Consider the following 18,246-nt stretch of genomic DNA (forward strand, 5'->3'; position numbering starts at 1 on the left):
CCCTTCTCACCCACAAACACAAAGCCCTATGCAAGCAAGAATCATATGCCACTCATGACCTAATCAACCAGATCCCTAGCTATCTTCTTCTGATCACTACTTCATTTCTTTCTTCTTCTATTATCTAGCATAGTAGTAGCTAGCAAGAAGAAGCTTTCAAAGCTGCTAAAAATCCTTCAGTGTTTTCTCTCCCAAGGAACAGCAACACATTGTACAGCTGCTAGCTGCTAGCTGCAATGGCAACCACTGCCGCCGCCCCGGATCTGTCACTCCACATAAGCCCGCCTTCGCCGCCAGACATGGCTGGGAGCAGCGACGGCGGCGAGCTGATGGAGCAGTTGGCTGAGCCAAAGCTGTCTCTAGGGTTCGGCACGACGGCGTACAACGATGGCGGCTGCAATAACCTCCAGCAGCAGCAGCGGCTGCTGCACCAGCCTAGCCAGATCCAGAGATTCAAGAAGAGCGCCAGCGGCAGCTCTCTGCCATTGTGCGGCGGCGGTAATAGCGGCGGTGGCGCGGCGAGATCTGCTGGGAATGGTGGTGGCGGCGGCGGCGGAAAGAGGAGCTCTAGGGCTCCAAGGATGCGGTGGACGACGGCACTCCATGCGCACTTTGTGCAAGCCGTCGAGCTTCTTGGAGGCCATGAAAGTAGGTTCATCATGCATGCATCTGCACATGACCTTGGATGCAATTAATTAATGCTGGCTGCTGCTTCTTCTTCAATTATTCCCTTTTGCTGTTTGTCTATTTCAAATCGAGGTGTTTCTTGGACTAGCTGAAGCTTTTTCACAATCGCATGAGCCAAGCCAATTGTGTGTCATATTAACTTCTTTTGTGTTCTTTCATTTAACCATTTTTTTGGTGGGATTCTTGTATGATTTTTTTTTTGGATTCTTGTTTGATTTCTCACATGTTCCTCTTTGTTTTAAAAACTTCTCATAATCAAGTACCTATTTAAGATTTCGTTCATTATGAGAATATGCGACATATTTTGTTGTAAAATGGAGATATTTTCTCTATGTTTCTAGGAGCAACACCCAAGTCAGTATTGGAGTTGATGAACGTGAAGGATCTCACGTTGGCTCATGTTAAGAGTCACCTGCAGGCAAGTAAACTAGAAGTCCTCAGTTACTCTAGTCCATATCAACATTAGTTCAAGAACAAAATATTGCTAGTATATATAATTGTATAATGATTTTCTTGACCAATTAACTTTCCTTTTCTTTAATTTATAATTTATATATAAATGTAGGATCCCTCTCACTATATATAACTTTTGCAATCTCATACAGAAAACGTTAACGTAATCAGTGTTTTAATTGCAAGATCGAGTAAACCAAACGGAACACGCGAGAGGTTTAGTCAATTCTGTCCATTCTCTTTTCATCTTTGTTTTACATGCTTGCTTGACCTGGTGCAGATGTATAGAACAGTGAAGGGAACCACAGACAGAACATGTGCTGAAGGTAAAAACAAGGCCTAGAGAAAATAATTTATTCATTTTCAGACATATTTTCTTGTCTAAGTTGATCATTCATCAGTAAGGTCAAATCACATAATGCATGCTAGCTGAATTATTGACATGGATGGGATGTATGTGGTTTTGCCAGTAGTGTCCCATAAAGCTAGCATGCAGTCTAGCTTGCACTGCATTCAGAGTTTGTACCATTCATATATAGTTTTTGTGGAGGCATATACTGAACTATTCCATTCATAACAAAAAACCACACATAATTTTATATATGAATTAATTGGTCATACATGCATATATGTGGTGCCTGCAGGCCATGCACAGATGAGAGATATGGGCTTTCTGAGGAGAGGAGGTGGTGAAGTGGATGCTTTTGATGTGCTTGGCAACGCTTCTTCCATTGCAATCACCAATATTAGGTTAGTACACTCCACATAATTAATTAATTGTGGTCGATTAATTCTTATATATATTGTGTAATCAATGGAACAAAAACTGAATATATCCAGCCAGGTATATATATATATATATATATATATATATAGGGTTTCCCTTTTTACACGAGAGGGTTTCTACATTTTATATATTTCGATTTTGTTTTTCCATAATCAGAATTAAATCATTGTATTGTTATGGCTCTGCAAGTCGCTGCATCCTCCATTTTCTCCATTTGGATGCATGTTTGTTTGATTTGAGCATCTTCTGTGCATGCAATTAAACAAATATGTTTTTATGCACATAAATGCTTGTTTCTGAAGTATGTGGGGCAGTTTAAATTGCATGGCAGAATTTTGGAGTTATTAATTTGAATGTGCATCACAACTAAACTCATGTGCCAAATTGATTGCACTCAGACGTAAGAATATATGTGCGCTCCAGCTCTTTGCCAGTTTTTTTTTAATTAAGACTTGCCTTTGAGTTATAATATGTTTTTTTTAATTAAGACTTGCCTTTGAGTTATAATATGTACTATGCTCATGTTAACTTTCTCTAGATAAAAATAATTGTGTGAAGGGGTTTGCATGGAAGGATGTTTTTTGCTACTACATTAATAAAAAAGTGCAAAAAATTACATTAACAAAAAGTCAATCATATGGATATATGATCATGTTTACATATTATTTTTATATGGCTTGTATCCCATAATGTTGCAGTTAATGGTATATTGCCCTACTCTTTGGTCTCCTGCATGTACTTAAGCTTGATATTCAACCATGGACCAGGCATGCATCTAAGGAATTAATTAATATTACTGTCAGTTGTGTCCGGCCTAGAACTCCTGTTTAAATACGATTCTTATTAAACAGCATCTGTAACGCGCGCATTTAGAAAGTATAGCCAGTAATTGATCTTAAGACAGAGAGCAGATTTCTGAATCAGGGTGTTTTGTCCTGCAGTGTACAAGTTAATACTCTAAATATTATTAAAAGACCAGATAATTTACGATTCAAATTAATGGTTTTTAGTACAAATGGTTGTCCACAGGTTATAAATGGAAAAAAAAAGAGGGGATCATTAAATCGAATATTGATCAGTTATGAATACGTACTATTCCACAAACAAGCATGGGATTTTTCATATTTATGAAGTAGACGAGAGTGATGGTGCGAAGGATTTTATAATTAAGAAGCTGTGAACAGGAATATTCAATATTGTTTCTATTATATAGCACTATATATTAATATAATCCATAAAGTATAAAATTGTAAAATGTATTTTAAATATTTTAAAACTAAATATATTTTATGGGTCAAATAATAAATAATCTCTCTATGAATATTATTTACTTTATATAAAGGAAGAGTAACTTATTAATATATTGTTTTCTGAAGAACTTCTTTGTCTGAAGAATTGAACTATGTACCGAATGATGTTTGCTGCAGCTTTTTACCCACAACGAGAAATAATCATTATCAGGATTTATTGCAAAATTCATATATTATTAAATTAATTACAACCTTATTTTATACCTAAAATAGACATAATTAAGAATGGTGAATATTTAAGCTATATTTAAAGGATATGAGTGTGTTGAACGACTTACTTAAGCATATGTAATATAGAGAGCAAGTGAAGTTTTAGCATATTATTGTGCTGATTAAAATGTTGGTTAAACTCATACTAAATCTATCTTAGTTACTCGATATTGATAATTTTTCCCTCCCATTATCATATTTTTTTTGGTGGAATTAACTTATATTTAAAGGATAACTGTGTGTGAACTTAAAATAAATGTACTATTTATATTAGGCCTATGCAGTAGAATATGTGAAATTTTAGCATATTATTATCGTTGTGCATATTAAGATCTTGGTCAAAGTTACAAATCTTTCTTATTTGTGCATCTTTCATAACAACTTTTTTCTCCCATAAGTTCTGTGTGATGTGAGGGGTTTATGGGTCGCCAGTACTCCTTTTTTTAGCGTAACAATGGCACAAGACCTGTCAAAATATATTAGCAGAAGAAACGAACTAGAGAAAGAGTTTAGTTAACAAGATGGAGTGATGGAGAGAAACAACTAGCCCTAGTAATCAAGGTATATATCAAGGTGGTTTGATTGCCATGCTTCTTAGGTTTACATCTTCCTTGGTATGACGTGCCACCTGCATGCATTTTTGTATTGTGAACTCCATTGAAAGATATGTTGAATCCGTTCGATCCAAATGTTCCACCATGAGGTCATTAGAGCAGAAACGACCTTGCTTTGTGTTTCTTTTGGTCTTGAAACTGCAATTTTTGGCCACCAATCTTGCAGGGTTGATTGGGAGGGGAAACAGTTTTTAGCACACGGTGTGTAGGTCCACCCGTGTGCTTGCATGTCATCTAAATAGTCATTAAAAATATGAAAACATTTGACAAGATAGATTAATATGAGTTATATCACTCCACCAACATGCAAGTTTAAATTCAACTTCTATAAATTGTAGCAAATATAACAAACAAAATTGAAACTAGGTATACACATATTCATAATTGTTTTTGTTATATTTGCTACAATTTATAGAAGTTGAATTTAAACTTGCATGTTGGTGGAGTGATATAACTTATAACTTATATTAAACTATCTTATCAAATTTTTTATATTTTTTAATGACTATTTAGATGACAAGCAAGCAACGAGTGTACATACACCCGTGTGCTAAAAAACCGTTTCCTCATTGGGAGGGCAAACGTCAATTGTAGGCAGGATGTTAGCTTGTTCCAAACTGTGATAGTGAAAATATTGCACTGTCATATAGGGTTATTGGTCCTTTTTCGGCACAAAAATTGAGTGCTTCTAACTTGGCCGTGGTATTTCTCTCACTAGATATCAACCATATGGATGAACACATATATATCTCCCAGAGAAGAAGGTAGCTATAGCTAGCTAAACTGACAAATATTCCTGCATACGTCTGGTGTACTTAATTACGTACTACAGCCATATATGTTGTCCTTCTCTCGTGATTCAAACTCTCATGCATTACATCCTCTGGTGTATATATGCAGCAGCAGAGAGCAACACAGCCATATACTACACTACTACTACTAATTAATATATCACACACTGTATAGTACTGTATATCCTAACACAGGGTGCAGTGGGCATATGGCCTCAACGAGGGGACAAGTCTTGGAAGCAGTTTATTAGCACACGGGTGTATATACACCCGTTGCTTGCATACCATCTAAATAGTCATAAAAAAATATAAAAAATTTAACAAGATAGTTTAATATGAGTTATATCACTCCACTAACATGCAAGTTTAAATTCAATTTCTATAAGTTGTAGTAAAAATAACAAAAATAATTATGAATATACATATAGTTAGTTTCAGTTTTGTTTTTTTTTTTTTTGCTACAACTTGTAGAAGTTGAATTTAAACTTGCATTTTTATGAAGTGATATAACTCATATTTTTTTATGACTATTTAGATGGCATGCAAGCATACGAGTGTACCTACGCCCTGTGCTAAAAACAGTTTCCCGACAAGTCTTTAAAGGAAAAGTAATGCCTAGCTATCACTGTTTGCAAAAAATAAATAACAATAAACATTTGTACTGGTTGGAAGAAGGTCATGATGCATGGCAAAGACTTTCTTCCCCATCTTCTCCTTTGCTTGCAGTACAGTTTGTTGCAGCTGGAGCTCTTCTCTCTCTCTCTCTCTCTCTCTGATCCGAGGTCCCAACATTGAGCAAGAGAAGAGGTAGCACAGTGTGGCAGGACATTGAGACTGAGATCGAGCTGAGATCTATGCGTTAGTTGCTCTTGTGATGATTCATTGATTTCCATGGGCAGAGATCCATATGAATTGTCCCCCTGCAGCCATCAGGCAGGGCGAGTGGTGGCCGGAATCTTGGCGTAAAACAAGTAGAAGATGACAAGCCGAGCGCAGCATGCAGCTACCTCTGCCTCTGCCATCGATTTCCATCCATCTCTCCTACTACCTTGACCGACCAGCCCATAAAGCTAGCCTGCATATATGCACACAGCGATCGATCTGAGCTGATCTTCTCCATTGTTGCCAGCAGCTAGCTAGTGGCGAGCATGGACAAGCCAGCTTGCCATGGCATTAACAGCACAACGACAGTACTGTCACTGCGCTCTAGCTAGCTAGCTGCTGCTGCATGCTTCTGCTGCTAATGCCGGCCTAGCTTCCTTGCGCTCTTGCTCTCGTGTCTGTCTCTCTGAATCTGATATTAGATAGATAGATACAGTATTATGTGATGATGCGTAGTTTGCATGCGTTGCGTACACAAGCGATCGACGACGACGACATGGCTAGCTAGATCCTCTCTGGACTTTGGCAGCAGGCGGCGACGGAGTTAATTCCTTCTGTGCCGCTGTAGGTTTGTACGTAACGCACGTCTGCTAGCTATCTGCTTGCTGCTGCTGCTGCATAAGCATCTTTGTTTGTGCGTGCATGTGAGTTGTAATCTCTGATGGTTTTAACTGTTTCTCTGCATCATGTATTCATTGTGTTGTCTGCTGATCGTGTCTGATGCCTTGTACATGTGTATGTCTGTACACGTATCTATATATACGATTTTACTTCACGTGATCCCCCTAAGTATCTCAGTACGTATGCATGTACTATGTATAATCTCGCTATCAGATGTACACTGCAGGCATATTTTCGTTCCAGCGGCTTTGTTGGTTGTGTATAAGTTCTTTCCTGCTACTTTTAGTCCTTTCACCCCTACCCTTTCTCATTCTTACCTCAAAAGATGCTCAACCTACGGCGCACGTACGGTATTCCCACCGTCCCAAAACATCAGAGGTTCTTATATATTTTTGTAAAGGTCAATATTAGTAACTTTCTACTGGTAATAATTAAACCAACAGTATGCATATATATGTAGTGTGTTGTGCATGAGATATCAATATATTTGTATTTTAAATAATTTCATAGCCAGTGATAATAATGGTCAGGTATAATTAATGCAGCACCCATGTAAATTTCCTGGCTAGCTGCAAGTGTGGAACTTATATATATTATACGCGTTTATTTAGCTAAACAGATGAGGGCTTGTAGGCTGTACTTATAGTTCTAACCAATTAATGGATAATTAATTTAACAGAGGGTTTGTAGGCTTCATGAAATTAATTAATTAAAATGTATCAGCTGAGATCGATCTTAGCATGCATATATGTGTGGAGCTTTTGCAGGTGGAGGCAGACTGCAGCAGCCGGGTCGCCGGGTGACCACCGGGAGATGATGAGCGGTGCGTGGTGGCAGTCGCCGTTCGTCGGCCAGCAGCAGCAAATTAGCACCTGTGGTGGGCTGCCTCTCATGCCTTGCCCCTACAATATCGTACCGGCTCACCACTACCTCATCAAACAAAACCAGGTATATATATTATATTGATCGATATATGTCATACATTCTCATTAAGAAAGACAATGATCTCTCCATAGATGACACTGTTTAATTAACCATTCATTTTATTTAAAAATTTTGTGTAGATATGTAAAATTTTCAGTTATAACTAAAATACATTTAATAAATAAATCCAATCACAACAAAATAAATGATAATTGTATAAGTTTTTTTTATATAAAACGAATGGTTAAACTTATGACAAAAAATTAAGAGTGCTATCTATTAAAATATAGAGGTAGCATGTAATTAAAAGTCCATGGAAATGATCTTCTTCTTCTTCTTCTTCTTCTTCTTCTTCTTCTTCGGCAATGCTAAAGTTTTGATTAATTGCCGGTAATTTTTGCCCCCCATCCCACCCCAAGAAAACTCGATTTTGGGTAGTATATGCATGCAGTTGGGCCTACGTATTTATATGTAGCTGCTGTAGTAATTGATTCATTATACTGCTCTTCTAGTTTAATTTTCCACCCTTTTTTATTTCCATTTTACATGTATTTTGACTTTTATCTACGCTCCTTTAAAGCAATCATAGAGGCGACATCAGTAAATATGCCACCCCAATTATTAGTTATTATTGTACTCATATATAAGGGTGTGTATCACAAAACTAAAGATTTAGCATTATTTTTTCATAAAACTATAGATTAAGTGCATTGTATCATAAAACTACATATTGAATATTAATTTTATCACAAAACTATAGCTTTTGTAATTTAAAAAGGATAATAGTGGAACACTAAAACATGTAGTTCTTTGATAATTTTAGCACTAATCTATAGTTATGTAATACAATACCTTAATATATAGTTTTATGAGAAATTTGCTGATAAATTGATAGTTTTGTGACATGCAACCTTAATAAGTAGTTTTGGGATAATTTGGTCAAAATAGTACTTGAGCTAGCTTCTTATATTGCAAGACAACCAAATCCAAATGAATAGTCACAGATGAAATCGAATTAAGGTAGATATTATATATTATCGCAAACAGATGGTCAGCACATTTCATGGAAATATATTTTTATTTGGGAAATTTTTTACCATCCTCAAGAAGATAAGTTGAGATACTACATATAATTTTCAGTGTAAAACTTTGGTATCTCTAGATATTTGGTACTTGTAGGTATTTACACTAAAAATTTGGTATATCTAGTTACTTTTTTAAGGATCATAATTTTTTCTTTTTATTTATTTTAGGTAATACTATAGTATATATTCTTTTGTCCGTGTCAAAATATGGGCATTCCGCTAGTTTTAAAGTGAAGCTTTAACCGCAAGTGCCTCTCCCACTGTTATTGGCTTAAAAAACTAACTTCATTAAAACTCGGTAAGAGTATGATTTCCTTGATGTCCCCACAACACTAAAAATTAAGTGCATTATGGTCACATGCATTTATATGGATCACATCCTACACATTAACTCATTTCCTGTACATCTCTAGCTGTGGGGAGCAATTGATATTTGCATGCAGTGTTGGGGACGACAAACAGCATATTTTCAATGTCCCTGCAGAAGGCTGTACTACCTTAGCTAGCACTGTACCTCTAGCTACTACATACGTGCCAAATGTTTTTTACCTTTTGGACCGGTTAATTAACTGTACTCTCAGTACCTGACTCATGAGTGAATGCATGTCCAAACAGTATATATTTACATTGCAGAGCTAGTACTGTCTGGACCCAGTCTTCAGATGCACAGTAATGCCGTTGTCCATCGATCTAGCCACATATTGAGACATGGATAGATGCATATATACATTATTTCTGTTACATATATGAAGTTAAGTAATCCAGAGTACGTATATGTAGTTTTAATCACGTATATAAAAGATGACGCAGGGTTGGAGAGGAGGGCAGGCGGTACAGCAAGACGATGCTGCAGTGATCCATAGCTGCAGCCTGGGGATGATCAAGGACAAGGGACAGCAGCGGCGTCTGCCTGCAGCTGCAGGCGGCCATGATGACGAGACGGCCAGGATGATGAGATCGTCATCGGTTTCAGGTTTCGCTAGGGCGCCTGCTGCAGGCTGGGCGCCGACGACGTGGTCGCCGCCGCCGCCGCCGACCCCACAGGCGACGGCGTCGTCGGCGTCGACGGCGATGAGCGTCGCCGCAGCGCGCATGAAGCAGCAGCAGCCGGCGCCATCAAGGGTGCCAAGCCTGGAGATCAGCCTCGGGAGGCAGGGGTGGCAAAGCAGCAGCAGCAGCAGCAGCAGAAGCAGCTTGGGCCGACGTCAGCGACAGCGCAGCGTTGAGTCCTCGTCGTCAAAGGAACTAACCTTACTAAAATGCTTGTGAGATCTTAGTAATTAATTAAGTATAGTAGTAGCACGTAGGTTAAGTAGTGTTAATTATTAATCTCATCAGGAATTAATCAAATCGTAGCAGAATATGGTCAACTGATCCATGCATTCTTGCTGGCGAGCTCTCAACGAAAAATTAGGGCGGATGCTAGCTCGATTAATTCTTGGCTAGCTTAAATGTTTTTGCTGTGTCCTCTCTTATTAGTTTATTTTAGGCTGGTACTTTCCTTTAATTTGTTTTAGTGCATGGCTTTGGGTAGATGAAAGAATAGAAAGGGATGGTACACACACATGTGTGTGTATATATACACGCACATATATATATATATATATATATATATATATATATATATATATATATATATATATATATATATATATATATATATATATATATATATATATATATATATATATATATATATATATATATATATATATATATATATATATATATATATATATATATATATATATAGCTAACTGCAGGCAGTTTAGGTAGCATTGCATGATTTCATGGCATGTCGAGATTAATCACGTAATTCAAAGGCAAATTCGATTTGAAAATAAAAATATTTTTCCTTTCTTTCTTTCTCAAGGATAAACACCAGGACCATTTTTGAGTAAGCAACTCAACTGTGTCTGACGCCGGGTTGTATTGCTCTTTCGGTGGGCAACCGCAAGCACACCAAAGCCCATGGGCCATGAATGTCAGGGTAGGTGTCATCTAGGACAATGATTTTTTACATGTAGGCGTATAATCACATGTATTATTTTCGTGTGATCTACATAGTTATATATTTATTTTAAATAAATGTAGTGTTGATTAGGATGCATGATTTAAATGTATACACAAACATACCAGGCTAAAATCGATATACATCTGTAGAAATGAAAATAATAAAAAAACACTTAACAATACCTAGGTGTAAAGAAAAGCTTTTCTTGTGTCATCCATCCAGGGACTGACATGTGGTTCAATGTCATCCAAAGAAATGACCGTGTCACTACAACAAAACCTACCAAAGGAGACCGAACATCATGGATCAGGTCCATTAGCCCATCACAGACCTAATTATGTAGAACAGATTACAATTAGATCCGTTGTAAATGACTATAAGAGGTATAGCATGTCACTGATGGCATATCATTTTTAACAGGCCAAAATATCCACCCGAAACGAGTCATCCGTGAAAGGCCACGATCATGCCCGTCACCGATGGCACCTCAACTTTGACATGCCCTAGTTTAGTGCCGGTCACTGATGATCATGGACAAGAAATCAGCGATTGGCTGTAAGTTATGGCCTATCAGGTTGTCACCGATGAGTCAATGGTGACAAACCATATTAAGATCGTCACTTATGACTTTTGTGATAAACATATTACATGGCCCGTCACTACTATGTTTGACTCCTAGGTTAACTAGGGTTATCGACCGACACTGATATCGACCAATACTCACACTTAGCACCGATCAGTACTTATGCACACACGCCGCCGACGACGAGTGCCACTATTGGAGGAGGACGACGAGGCCACACTCATCGCCGCCAACCAACGCCACCTCCATTTGCTGTGAAATCCACTTCACTGAAGTTCAAGAGGGGCATACTAGGAGATTTAGGGTGTGTTTGGTTGGTAGGATATGCCTAGATGGAAGATGTCCGTCTAGGTTTTTAATGCGTTTGGTTTATGGGCGAAACTGGATATGGTGGCTCAGAAAGGGAATATTTCATGAAGATGCTGGATGGGTGTATCCGGCCAAATTGGCCGGATTAGCTCATCCACCTTCGTGAACCATGATCATTAGTGATTGTTTAGTGATAATTAGCTTGTTTTGACATTAATTAGTAATTACCAAATTTAAATTAGTGTTAATTAATGATGATAGATATTTTTAATTGCTAATTTATATTAATTACGATAAAAATCTATAATGATTAATTTATATTATTATTTATTAGTAATTCAATATGTCCATTCTATCCATCCAATCAAACAAAAAATTGGATTATCCTATCCATCTAATCAAACATAAAATTGTATCACCATATCCCTAAAAATATGGATGGCTATATCCCATCCCACCTTGACCATAACCAAATGCACACTTAGAGTATACCAGAATATGTTTTTTTTTACTAAAAGATAAAAAATTATCTGATTTTTATAGCTATTTAAAAATATAAATGACAAAATTTAACTATTATAGAATTGAATATCTACTCTAAGAAAATGAACTTCTGTACCAAATTTGTTCACAAAAAATTATCTCTTAGTAGTTTAGTAAGCATGCAAAAACTAAAAAATAATCTAGTCAGACATCCAAGGGTGTGTTCTTTTGTTAATCAAAGTGATTTTATGATAGCTATTTAATGTTATAAATGATAGAATTAACTGCTATAAACTTAAAAATATATATACTTTAAAAATATGGGATGATTAACTTCTATATATAAACTTTTCGTGAAAAAACACACCGTGTAGAGTATGCACAGAAAAGTCAAAGAAAATGCTAACAATAATGGCTGTGTATTTTTGCTTATTTTTCTTAGATTTTGTCTCTGCTTTTAGCACATTTCCTAAACTACTAAATGTTATTTTTACAAAAAGTATTTTTATAAAAGTTTATCATCTTACCTTGCAGAGTATATTTTTATCTTTCCATTGATTAATTCCATTATTTATATAATTAAATAACTTTTTAAAAATCAATAATCTTTTATATTTCAGCCACGCGAAAGAATCGTAAGAGCATATACCCATTCCATCTTCCATCCTGAAAATAGAAGATAAATAATAAAAATTGAGCTCCAGCAGAACATTTATCTCATCGTCTATTTTTAGATGTCATTTATTATTTGAATGTTCTCTTTCTATCCTCCGAAAAGATATAGATAATATCTTATATGGATGATTTATTGGAGTAAAAAGATATAAAGGATAAAACTATTTAAGATGATCATATATATAACAAGATAAGGATGACTAAATTTAGATAATCTGCTGGAATACTCTAACCAATCTAATCAAAATGAACATGGCCAAGATATATCGAGATGATGGCACATGGCTACCTATACAACATTGGTACGTGGCGGAGAAAAGTTCCAGATACGCCAAAGCTGCTCGCTGTCACGTATGTGTAGTGTCCAAGTCAGTGGAATAGTTGGACACGATAAGGCCGACAGCAGCAGCGACCTCGCTTGGCCGCATCCACCCACTTCCCACTCACACCCATGCCATTTCTCACCCAATTCCTACGCCCTGTTGCTCATTAATTACACTTCAGATGCTGCCTAATCTTCGCAAGATAGCTTAATACTCGAGTACCTTTGTTTTGCAGCACAACACTTTTTTTCTATTTCGTAGGGTGATTGGTTGACTTTTTGAGAAAAAAGAATCAACTGATATATTTAGAAACTTAAAATAATTTCTAAATAAAATTTTTATATATGTATTCTTAGTGATATGAAAGCTTATATTGAAAAATAAAATACACTAAAAACAACAAAATCAACTTTCAATTTAAGATTAAAAATTAAAAATTTAACTTATAAGCATAAGGAAGAATAAAAAAGCGGGGGTGTGTTACTCTTCTTATCTTAATATTGAATGACCTCCTTAGATTTATATAAATAGTAACAAATCTATCTATATATATAAAAAAAATCGACGTATTGACTAATAGATGAATTTAAACATGGTTAAAAGTTCAGAGATGGTAAGATAGCCCTGCCTTATGCACTTCCAGTCTCGAGTGATCCAATCATCCTGCTAGTTGCAGTGCAGTTTGCTCATTTTATCACTGTCTAGCTGCCTGTGATCGCATCGCAGTAGCATCGCCATCATGTCGTCGTCGTCTTTGCAGTGCCCGACGAGCTCGGTCGGCGCCTGGTTCTGCCAGATCTCGTCGGGCCTGCGTCGGGGCGTCCGCGCCGAGATTGACGACCAGTCGTCGAAGAAGAACGCCGCCTGGACCAAGAAGGAGATGGATAAAGAGGAAGCCAAGGCGGCCGTCGCAAGGACCTCGCCGTCGTCGTCGTCCTCGTGCTGCGGCCGCGCCGGCCCGGCCATGCCGGAGGCCACCGTCTACCTGCTGCTCGACCGGTTCGCCCCCAGCTAGAGCGCGGGCCGGCGAAGCGGCGGCGAGGAGTGACCGCGTGATCGACGGCAACGGCAATAGCAATGCGTCGACATGGCGCTCTATATATGTGCTTATGGTGTTTGTAAATATGGAGTATGTAGTATATGGCTCATCATCTCGATCTTGCCTGATGCTTTTCGTTTCTTTTTCAACTCCTCTCTTTCGATCCATTCTGTAGCCTGCATAAGCAAGTGGATGTGGTAAATAAAAAATGGAAAAGGTGGTGTTGAGAACTTGAGATCCAGTTTATGTTCAATGTTTTTTCTGCTCTATTTCTCGTCCTGACTTTGTACTGCTGAACATGGAAATCCTTCGTCAGTGCACAAGATTCAGAGAAGAGACAGGACAGCGAGTGAAGGAAGTCTTGAGTGTTTCAGGGAAGAGATCAATCTCGACAGCGAGTGAACAAGTTCTGAAAGTAGCTAGATCCTTGTAACTGCAAATTGCCCGTTTTCGTCAAATACTGAGCAACACTCTGCGCTGAACTTCTTATCCTGAATTCCTGCTCCTTGTAGGCCTGTAAAATTCAGTTCGGTTTCAAGCGAAAGATCGATCTAATCATAAAGAGTACAAGAGAGATCAAGCGATAATCTGAGAAGGACACACCTTGGCCATTTCAAATATCGTCCAAATTCTTCAATTTTATCCTATACAAGTTATTAGTTATCAATCCCCCATCCAATGTTAATCTCATTGCGCCCCAGGTTCAGGATTTTGGTAATCACATAGGCTTCTCAACTGTTCATGACATTCTTACGGTTTTGACTGAGATGCCAGTAGGGGTGGTAATGGCCAATCTTTTTGCCTATTAAATTTAAAGGTTGGATACAAAATAGGTTAAAAATAAAATTGTATAGAGTTTTGAGCTAAAAAATTTCAAGAATTGAATAGGGTTATGAAAAAACCTAAGGATCTATGCCCATTATCACTCCTAGATGCCAGTGGCAATTCAGTTAATTGCCAACTACGACGGTAAGAAAACCAGCTATGTGTACTATTAGGATGGGCTCATGGCCATAAGGACAATTCAATCTCTTATCGTTAAACTTTGATAAATTAGTCTGCTCTACAATAATGAAATTCAAAGGTATTGTTTTTTTTCTTCACGTTCGATTCATGTTCACATGATAAACTCGAGATTGTACTGACTCATCAAACAGTTCAGATCAGTCATCTTACAAGCCGGAACCGAATAGGAGGAATATATCCATCTGGAAGTTTACAATTTTAAGCTTTTTTTACGTAGCCAGCTTTCGTTTGGAAAAAAGTTGGCCTCCCAAGAAATTCAAAGCTCTTTGCTACCTTCGCGAAAAATGTCTCGGTTGGATACTTCTATTTTTAGAACAACGCAGACACTCACAACGCATGTACACTATCTTCTAAGAACGCGCACACATAAACCCTATCCCTATAAACACCTCCGAAGCCTTATCAGCAGAAAACAGCGCCTGCCCCTTGAAATATTCGCTCCAACGAAGAGTCAGACTTAGGACCTTTCGCGTACTTGGGCTGCAGGTAGATATATACTGTAACGCCACCAGGCCCAGCCCACCACGGCCTTTTGCACATCCTCTGCTGCCTCTTTTTTCAGACAATGCATCCTCAGCACTTCGGATGGCAAAATGATTGACATCCTGATTCAGTAGGGTTTCTCCAGGACTACTATCCGGCATGCAGAATGTGAACTTACATTTTGGGTGTAGTGTGTACATGTATATATGTTTGCTAGCTCTCGCACGCCCACAATGTTGCAAAGGAAACATGGTATGTATCTTCCATACTTCATGAACTACATATCTCTAGCCATGATAATAGACCTAACTTATTAGCCTAGAAAGTTTTAACGTTTAGATTTAAAAACAGTTAGACAGAAATTTTATAGACTTTTAAGCTAAAACAACACATCGATCCCAAAACCCAAGCGGTAGCACCCGACAACATTTAGGTTTGGTATGAAATGCAGAATTCCTTTCGTACGTGTGGCCCCCTGACATCTCCCCTTTCGTGGTAATCTGAAAAATCGAACCTTATCATTCCCTAAATTATGTGTTTTGGTTCGCGTTCTAGAAAACCAGAAGTTCCACCCAGCATCTCTGCACTGCCACCACCATCTGCTTCCTCATTCCATTTCGTAATGTAAGTTTTTCTAGCTTTACCTATATACTAATGAATCTAGACACATATATAAATTATATATATTTATCCGTGAATGAATAGATACGGAGGTGGTACTCGTTAAAATATAACTGTAAGAATACGTCCATTACAAACCGCTCGCTGAACCCATCGATATTGTGTGCTTGTCTTCTTCCTCTTGAGTGGCATGTATGTCTGTCTGTCTCCGCGCAACGATGAGCGTCGATCGATGGCGCGCGGCAGCGTCCGTCCGGCCGGTACGCTTGATGAGCTCCTGACTCCCGGCAATGGCTGCCGCAGTACTTGACAGCGGCGGCCTTCTCCCCTGCGCGACGAATCCTAATGGCGGCAGATCTCGCCGATCGAGCACGACGAACCCACTGCACGGGGCCATGCGCACACGGGTGCAGATGTACAACTTGTAAAAGTTAAATTTAAATTTGCATGTTGGTGAAGTGATATAACTTATATTAAACTATCGTTAAATTTTTTATAATTTTTTATGACTATTTATATGTCATAGTAACAGGTGTACCCACACCCGTATATTCCAGCCATGCGCTCGAACTATACATACAGCCGCACGCGTCCACATGCTCAACAACAAGCCGGTGTTGTTTTATGCAGCAGGTTCAATCTTCCGTGCAAGAACATTTGCTGCTAAGCTTCTTCATCTGTTCGTTTCAAGCAGCAGCAGCAGCAGGTAATTTTACGTCATTTTCTGATTTTATTTAGATTTTTTTTCATAATAAATTTACATATATATATGGATATACCGATGAATATAGTAAGCTCAGAAAGACAACAGGGTGTATTGGAAGGCAAGACGGTTTTAACCCGTCGAGCTAGTGAAACCAAACCTGTCCGTATGGGCTGCTTTGTGCAGCGGCGGTTGGTGCGCGGGCTGCATCTGCTAGCCCGTATGCCCGATTGAGGGCCGGCTGGCTGGGCCGGCCTCACTGGTTTTGGTCTTGTTGGCTGAGCTGGTTGAGCTACCATGCTTGGTTAGACATTTAGGTTATATTCTTTTCTCGGTGAATGATTTTTATAACAGTTATTTAGTATAAATAATTACATATAACATTTATTTAGTATAAATAATTACATTAACTACTGCAAAGTGAAAATTTTACTCTATAAAAATAAGACGATGACCTTCTATATAAAAATATTTTAAAAAACACAATGTTTAGTAGTTTTAGAATCATGCATGTAAAGTTGACGAAAATATGAGAAAAACCTAGAAAAAAAACGCAGCCTTAGGTTGCGTTCTTTTAGGTAGGTTATTATTAGCTTTTTCTTTAGATTTTACCTGCGCACTTTCCAAATTGTTAAAAGTGTATTTTTTTAAACAAGTCGTAAACCACCAATTTGTTCATCACAAAAACATGTAGATCACGCATTGATCTTACAGAATGCAAATTTAAATTATTGTTATTTAGGTGACTTCACAAGTTCTAAATGTTGTCGTTCTTTCTAGGTAAGGGAAACATCTCCCAACAAAAGTGGATTTTATTTGTCATATTTGAAGGATATTTCTTGTATTTGGAAAATTGATTATTTGTTTTGACAATACTTCAAGTAGTTCCTATGCAAGGTATTTATTGATTTAAGAAATTTAGTTCTTTAATATATATGCCCGGTCCACTTTTATTGCATTTATTTAATTAAATGTATTGTTGGTCCTCTCGTTTGCATACTATTATGTATTGGAAATTAAATGGGTTGTTAATTTCTCATTGTTCATACTATTCTTGATTATTTGTGAATGGAACATTGCCGCCCACTTTGTTTGCTGTTAATATAATACACCATTAGAACTTGATGTGTGCATTGATATGTGTACCTTATGCATTTCAAATTAAGCTGATTTAATTTCTAATAGCACTTGTATCGCTTCCCATTTAATCAATTTGTCAACTTAGTCCATTAATTGTTTTAGTTCACTTGGTCACTTTAGTATGTTCGATTGGATTTAATGAACTGATTTGCACAAATATAAAGGACTGAGAGACACAAATATGGTGCCAAAAGGTTGTAAAAAAATCAAAATTAAAGTTCCTAACTAGGTTAGGATATTTAATGATTACCACTCTTGAAAGTGACACTTAATCTATATGTCTACGACATATGTATATTGTAGTCATATATCGTAGACACATTGAGTGACAAATCCTTAAATAAGCTATTGTAGCAAGTGGCAAATAATTAAATGTCTAACTAGGTTGCCATCGCCTAGCATCTAGATCTAGAGCCCTCCTAGGAGATCTTTCGACTCGCTTTAGATCGGTAGACAAGCCCATTAATGAGGAGGGTGAAGGGT

At 37.6% G+C, this 18,246-nt stretch overlaps 1 protein-coding gene across 1 annotated transcript; it reads left to right on the forward strand.

The window, feature by feature from the left end:
- Positions 1–1,420: 1,420 nt before the first annotated feature.
- On the forward strand, positions 1,421–9,714 carry LOC102717510. Its single transcript, XM_040522338.1, has 4 exons — positions 1,421–1,466; positions 1,785–1,890; positions 7,123–7,303; positions 9,166–9,714. The coding sequence occupies exons 1-4, from the start codon at positions 1,421–1,423 to the stop codon at positions 9,631–9,633; spliced, it is 801 nt and encodes a 266-aa protein (XP_040378272.1). The 3' UTR covers positions 9,634–9,714.
- The last annotated feature ends 8,532 nt before the right edge of the window (positions 9,715–18,246 follow it).

Source organism: Oryza brachyantha, chromosome 3 (genome assembly GCF_000231095.2).
Source record: "Oryza brachyantha chromosome 3, ObraRS2, whole genome shotgun sequence".
Classification (NCBI taxonomy): domain Eukaryota; kingdom Viridiplantae; phylum Streptophyta; class Magnoliopsida; order Poales; family Poaceae; genus Oryza; species Oryza brachyantha.

Excerpts from the sequence above, each read along its gene's own strand:
- LOC102717510 (XM_040522338.1), top strand. The coding sequence starts at position 1,421 with ATGTATAGAACAGTGAAGGGAACCACAGACAGAACATGTGCTGAAG. Across the intron at positions 1,891-7,122 it reads ATTGCAATCACCAATATTAG|GTGGAGGCAGACTGCAGCAG; the intron begins GTTAGTACACTC and ends GAGCTTTTGCAG. Across the intron at positions 7,304-9,165 it reads ACCTCATCAAACAAAACCAG|ATGACGCAGGGTTGGAGAGG; the intron begins GTATATATATTA and ends CGTATATAAAAG.